General features: G+C 43.6%; 1 protein-coding gene across 4 annotated transcripts in view; it reads right to left on the bottom strand.

Moving 5' to 3' along the window:
• Window positions 1-4,972, bottom strand: part of LOC122933447 (N-fatty-acyl-amino acid synthase/hydrolase PM20D1-like) — a 146,598-nt gene extending 141,626 nt beyond the window's left edge. For 3 of the 4 annotated variants that reach the window (XM_044288445.1, XM_044288446.1, XM_044288447.1), the window contains exon 1: window positions 4,701-4,972. In XM_044288445.1, coding sequence (XP_044144380.1) covers window positions 4,701-4,896 — 196 coding nt within the window. In that variant the 5' untranslated portion in view covers window positions 4,897-4,972. The remainder of the gene's footprint in view (window positions 1-4,700) is intronic. The other variant, XM_044288444.1, reaches the window with a different exon arrangement.
• Window positions 4,973-7,666: the final 2,694 nt, after the last annotated feature.

Below are 7,666 nucleotides of genomic sequence, written 5' to 3' on the forward strand. Positions count from 1 at the left end.
TGGTCAGCTAGGGCCTTTCCTCTGGCTTCAGAGGTGTCAGCTCGAGTGTGCCTGTAGATCAATAAAATCTTCAGATTCTCCAGTATACTCCCCCCTTGGAAGAGGAAGGAGTGCAGCAGGATTGAGGATGCTGGCACCTCTGAATGGTGACATTATCTGGCAGAAGCAAACTACACGGAAGCCGGAGGTGGCGCTGTGCAGTGAGGTGTTTAGGTTGAGTCTGCTGGAGGATGGCAGAAATGTCATGGAGAGCCAGAATAGTGAGGGGATGACCCTAGCACAACGTCAGATGTGACAGTTTAGAAGAGAGCTGGCAGCATGGATAGCTCTGACACAGGAAGGGGCTTCTCTGGCTACTGGGTCCAGTCTCTTTGTATGGTAGGACTTTGGGGTCCTTCAGGGTCACAGTGACTGGTGGGACATTGAGGTATCCAATATCCTGGGGTCCTCTGGCCCAGAGAGTATTGGGGATGAGGTGCAAAATGGTTTGCAGCGAATCCCCTTGCTCATATAAATCAGTGCAGAATTTTATTGTCAGACATCTGGCAGCTGTGGGTGTCACATAATTTGAGTAAAAACCACAAAGACCAAGAAGCAAGACAGTTTCTTATCAGAAAGAGGAGCTTAAACTAACACAGCAGAAACCAACATTTCTGTGAAAAGAAAAAAGGTGGGGGTCAACTGATCCCCCGCAGCTGTCCTGCAGTGTGGTGAAATGATCTGCTTGGAATGATCTGCAAATTTAGCTTTTGTCCATTTCTGTAGTTGTTCTATAAAGAATTCTCCAGACTCATGATCTTGGGGGTCAAAGTTAGCACCTTTTAAGTTCAGGGATGTGGATTTGATCCATTATCAGTGAGGAGTATTCACCTGTCTTGTTTTCCACTATACTTTGCAGGTCCGACCATGTGCACCCATAGGTTTGATGCACTTGGGACAGTTTCCTGAAAAAGGGCATGGGATGGGTCTCAGGGTCAGGCAGTAAATTCACTATGGTGAATAACTGTTGTGGGGTGAAAGACACATATTTTGGTGGTCCCTGTGGCCGGTTAAGTGCTAGGGCTTCTTTCAGTGTCTCAAGGTTTCCCTGCTCAATTTTCTGTAAGTTCTTTTGTAACTCTGTAATCTGACCCTGCAGTATTTGATCTTGTGAACGTCGTGATGGGCGCACGGTCATGGGTACAGTCCACTGTGGTGCCAGGGGTAAAGTTGGCGGATCCCCATAGTCTGTCGGGGTACCCCGCGAAGGAGTCTGCATATTACCCGGTGCATTTTGTATGCCCATTGTGGATTCTGCAGCACCGTCTGCATCCCCCTGTTCTGCTTCATCAGGTTGCCCCCCTACCATTATAGGAGTAAGGGTGGCAGGTGAGTGGGGTAGCATGAATGTACCGTCCGGGTTTATCATCGGGTACAAGGTAGTAGGAAGGGGCAAGGGTGACATAGGAGTGACGGGGGGGTCCGGACCGAATGATATTAAAGGTCCGTTCATGGGCGTTGCCTGGGGACAAGATGGCGCTGTAGCTAACACGGGAAGTAATGGGACGTGCCGGGGAGTAGTTACCAAGGTGTGGTTTTGTGGGTGGGGAACCCCACAGGGAAGGCACGTATCACGGGAGGAGGGATTCTGTTGACCACATGTTTTGCAGGTCCACCCACCTGCTTTCTTCCCGGCGCCATTATAGGGTGGTGGCTAGTCATGTATCAATGCAACACCAGGCTTACAGAAATATCTCTCTTTTCTCATCAAAATTTAGTTCCCCCCCGGTCTGTTCAAATTCTTTACTACAGTCCAACCACACACGGACCATGTCTGTCAATTCATCATCTTCTAACTTCCCTCTCTTCTCGTTTAACAACACTTGCCAGGTAGCACTACATAGGATGCCTCCTTTACAGACACCTTTAACTCTTCTCCAACTTACTTAATCCTTTTATGAGGATGCCTCCTTTACAGACACCTTTAACTCTTCTCCAACTTACTTAATCCTTTTATGAAACGTTTGCCTCTCCTGTCCGCCACGTACTGTTCAGGTGAACAGTAACCCTTCGGGACACTTTCCTCATTTCCCATTATCTCTCGTACCTACTGAAGCCGCCTAAAGACCTCTGCATAGAGTAATCACTGGACGTGAAGACCTTTGAGTTCCGGTCAGCACACTCTGGGCTACCGCGAACCGCTCTCCACCCATCTGTGATCGTCCCCTTTATGGAGATTTGAGTCAGACACCGGGCTGAACTCCGATACAGGAACACAGGAGAACTCCGTGTCTCAGTCAATGATACTTGTCAACAGGGTCTTCACAACTTATAGGCACAACACAGTACATCAAGACTTTAAGAAAACATATGGGGTTCTTACTTTCATGCCCTCGAGGACGTCCCAGACTGCTTCCGCACCCCTCCCTCAGACGAACACCAAGAGGCTACACCAGGGGACACTTTATAGGCAAGATGACTAAATTTTCCTACCTCATATCACGGGTTGCGACCCCGGTGTCCGTTAGTGCGCCTCTCCTCGTCTGGTCTCTGGGGGTACGGGAACAGAGGGTCCAATCCTCGAGCCCCACGTTGGGTGCCAAAATTGTTCTGGTTCTGACAAAGCTGCCAGTTTGATTTGATGTACTGCTCCAAATTAATTAATTAAGATACGTGCACGGAGAGATCAGACAGACAACTCACTACATGGAGTTAATCAGTATCTCTGGTTTATTTCTGAAAACAACATGGGTTTCATGAGAGGAGGGAGTGGGAGGGGGGTGAAAGATAAAGTATATATTTTCTATTGGCTATGAACTCTCTACTTTTCTGTAACCTTGACGGCCAGAGGAAATTCCTTCTCCCTCCCCCCTGGGTGAAACCGTTACTTCTTTCTTTGTAGCTGCTTGCTTGAGCTGAACAGAAACCACAAAGAAACACATGATAAAAACACAAAGTAAGATTCTAGTTTATAGGTGTTGGCTGAATGCCTGGCCACCATCTTAGCTCAACAAGCAAGTATCCATTTTGTATCAATAGTCCATAACAATAGCAGTCACATATGATATACTCTCATGTATGTATCAGTCACATATGACATACTCTCCTGTATGTAGCAGTCACATATGATATACTCTGCTGTATATAGCAGTCACATATGATATACTCTCATGTATGTATCAGTCACATATGACATACTCTCCTGTATGTTGCAGTCACGTATGATATACTCTCCTGTATATAGCAGTCACATATGATATACTCTGCTGTATGTGGCAGTCACATATGATATACTCTGCTGTATGTAGCAGTCACATATGATATGCACTTCTGTATGTAGCAGTCACATATGATATACTCTGCTGTATGTAGCAGTCACATATGATATACTCTGCTGTATGTAGCAGTCACATATGATATACTCTGCTGTATGTAGCAGTCACATATGATATACTCTGCTGTATGTAGCAGTCACATATGATATACTCTGCTGTATGTAGCAGTCACATATGATATACTCTGCTGTATGTAGCAGTCACATATGATATACTCTCCTGTATGTAGCAGTCACATATGATATACTCTCCTGTATTTAGCAGTCACATATGATATACGACATGTAGCAGTCACATATGATATACTCTCCTGTGTGTAGCAGTCACATATGATATACGGCATGTAGCAGTCACATATGATATACTCTCCTGTATAAAGCAGTCACATATGATACAATCTCCTGTATATAGCAGTCACATATGATATACTCTCCTGTATTTATCAGTCACATATGATATACTCTCCTGTATGTAGCAGTCACATATAATATACTCTCCTGTATAAAGCAGTCACATATGATACACTCTCCTGTATGTAGCAGTCAAATATGATATACTCTCATGTATGTAGCAGTCACATATGATATACTCTCATGTATGTATCAGTCACATATGACATACTCTCCTGTATATAGCAGTCACATATGATATACTCTGCTGTATGTAGCAGTCACATATGATATACTCTGCGGTATGTAGCAGTCACATATGATATACTCTGCTGTATGTAGCAGTCACATATGATATACTCTGCTGTATGTAGCAGTCACATATGATATACTCTGCTGTATGTAGCAGTCACATATGATATACTCTGCTGTATGTCGCAGTCACATATGATATACTCTGCTGTATGTCGCAGTCACATATGATATACTCTCCTGTATGTCGCAGTCACATATGATATACTCTCCTGTACGTAGCAGTCACATATGATATACTCTCCTGTATGCAGCAGTCACATATGACATACTCTCCTGTACATAGCAGTCACATATGACATACTCTCCTGTATGGAGCAGTCACATATGATATACTCTCCTGTACATAGCAGTCACATATGACATACTCTCCTGTATGAAGCAGTCACATATGACATACTCTCCTGTATGAAGCAGTCACATATGACATACTCTCCTGTATGACTCAGTCACATATGACATACTCTCCTGTATATAGCAGTCACATATGATATACCCTGCGGTACATAGCAGTCACATATGATATACTCATTTGTACGTAGCAGTCACATATGATATACTCATTTGTACGTAGCAGTCACATATGATATACTCTCCTGTAGGTAGCAGTCACATATGATATACTCTCCTGTACGTAGCAGTCACATACTCTCCATGTATACAGCTCAGAAATAAGATCACTCACCTATTAATGCTCTCTTCAGCAGCTGCCTCTCATCAGGTGTAAACTTCACTTCTGCCACCCCTGGCCCCTGCCAGCTGACCTGGCTGCTACGAAGAGTGTAGGTCCTCACAAGCAGAGCTGCCACCAATATGCCTACTCCAAAGAGCAGCAGTCCGAGCAGGGTACCCCCGACCCCTCTCCAGCGGGCTCTAGACATCCTATGCTACCAGGCTGCCTCACTTCACTGTCATAAACACTGGCTGTAAAGTAGTCAAGAGCACAGGTCCTCCTGTCAACCACGTGACTGCAGAGGGGCGTGCACACTGAGCTGTGGAATGTGGGTGGCTAGATGAGGTCCGACCTCTGGAGTTTCAAGTCTGGGCAATTCCAGGAAGAGCAGGTTAGAATTGAGTGGGTAAAGGAGGTCCTCCCATTATCTCTCCATGTGCCAACAGCCCACAGTTCCCTTTTCTACTCATGGCTCATTATACCTCAGAATAGTACCTAATTCCTCACTGATGCTCATACCTCAGAGTGCCACATTATACCTGACCTGCACCTCATACCTATAGACTGCAGACAACAACCCCTGATACCTCATGTACCTCACACAGTGACAGTAATTGATAACTGACCACCGATATCTGTACTCACTGCATCTATTATACCTTACATAGCTTGAAAAAGACTTTGCTGTCGAAACGTTGCAATTTCTTTCGGCGTTAATAAACACAAAATTGGATTCAAGACTGGGAGTGCTGCAGTTTTTCATCAATTTTTTGGGCTACCAAGGGGGCCCTCAGGTCGGGGCCTAGGCACTGCGAGCACCGCCACCATTTTACACAGAAATCGACTAACAAGTGGTGCTGTCCTGTCTTCACTTTGACGAATACCTTATATCAGTACACTGCTGTATATACTTTATATATGTACACACTGCATCTATTATACCTTGTACTTCACATAGTACACTGCTGTATATTGACTATACCTGTACACACTGCATCTATTATACCCAGGGCTGATGCAAGGATTTTTGCCAACACAAGCGAAGCTACATTTTGGCGCCCCACCCCTACTAACACTTAGGGGCCCTGTATATATCCATTTTGTCCTCTGTATATATTCCATAATCATTTGCCCCGTGTATATATTCAATTATTTGTATCTTTTTCATTTTCTGCTTAGTTTACTTATTGCCAGTGCCATATACAGTGGATATAAAAAGTCTACACACCCCTGTTAAAACTTTAGGTTTCTGTGATGTAAAAAAATGTGACCTATAAACTGTACCACTCAATTGAAAAACAAACTGAAATCTTTTAGGTAGAGGGAAGAAAAAATATAAAAATAAAATAATATGGTTGCATAAGTGTGCACACCCTTAAACTAATACTTTGTTGAAGCACCTTTTGATTTTATTACAGCACTAAGTCTTTTTGGGTATGAGTCTATCAGCGTGGCACATTTTGACTTGGCAAGATTTGCCCACTCTTCTTTGCAAAAACACTCCAAATCTGTCAGATTGCGAGGGCATCTCCTGTGCACAGCCCTCTTCAGATTACCCCACAGATTTTCAATCGGATTCAGGTCTGGGCTCTGGCTGGGCCATTCCAAAACCTGAATCTTCTTCTGGTGAAGCCATTCCTTTATTGATTTGGATGTATGCTTTGGGTCGTTGTCATGCTGAAAGATGAAGTTCCTCTTCATGTTCAGCTTTTTAGCAGAAGCCTGAAGGTTTTGTGCCAATATTGACTGGTATTTGGAACTTTTCATAATTTCCTGTAGCTTAACTAAGGCCCCAGTTCCAGCTGAAGAAAAACAGCCCCAAAGCATGATGCTGCCACCACCATGCTTCACTGTGGGTATGGTGTTCTTTTGGTGATGTGCAGTGTTGCTTTTGCGCCAAATATATATTTTGGAATTATAGCCAAAAGGTTCAACTTTGGTTTCATCAGACCATAACACCTTTTCCCACATGCTTTTGGGAGACTTCAGATGTGTTTTTGCAAAATGTAGCCTGGCTTGGATGTTTTTCTTCGTAAGAAAAGGCTTTTGGCTTGCCACTCTACCCCATAGCCCAGACATATGAAGAATACGGGAGATTGATGGCACATGTACCACACAGCCAGTACTTGCCAGATATTCCTGCAGCTCCTTTAATGTTGCTGTAGGCCTCTTTGTAGCCTGAGCTAGACCAGTTTTCTTCTCGTCTTTTCATCAATTTTGGAGGGACGTCCAGTTCTTGGTGATGTCACCGTTGTGCCATATTTTCTCCACTTGATGATGACTGCCTTCACTGTGTTCCATGGTATATCTAATGCCTTGGAAATTCTTTTGTACCCTTCTCCTGACTGATACCGTTTAACAATGAGATCCCTCTGATGCTTTGGAAGCTCTCTGTGGACCATGGCTTTTGCTGTGGGATGTGACTAAGAAAATGTCAGGAAAGACCAACTAGAGCAGCTGAACTTTATTTGGGGTTAATCAGAGGCACTTTAAATGATGGCAAGTGTATGCTGACTCTTATTTAACATGATTTTGAATGTGATTGCTTAATTCTGAACATAGCTACATCCCCAGTTATAAGCTTATGCAACTACATAATTAAAGTTTTTTTTTGTGAGGGATTATCCACCTAAAAGATTTCAGTTTGTTTTTCAATTGATTGGTACAGTTTATAGGTTACATTAAAGGTGGAAAAGGTTCTGAAATGATTTATCTTTGTCTCATTTAGATCACAGAAACCTGACATTTTAACAGGGGTGTGTAGACTTTTTATATCCACTGTACATATGGTCGTGTGCAAGAGGCCTTAGGATAGTACTGTTCTATCAGGGGCCAACTGTTCTGTTCTGCAAAAAACAGAATGCACAAGGACGTCATCTGTATTTTTTGCGGATCCGTTTTTTTTGTGGAATCGCAAAATACTGAAAAGCCATATGGTTGTGTGCAATAGGCCTAAGGATTACATCCAAGTTATACTT

The sequence above is a fragment of the Bufo gargarizans genome, chromosome 3 (assembly GCF_014858855.1).
Source record: "Bufo gargarizans isolate SCDJY-AF-19 chromosome 3, ASM1485885v1, whole genome shotgun sequence".
Lineage (NCBI taxonomy): Eukaryota > Metazoa > Chordata > Amphibia > Anura > Bufonidae > Bufo > Bufo gargarizans.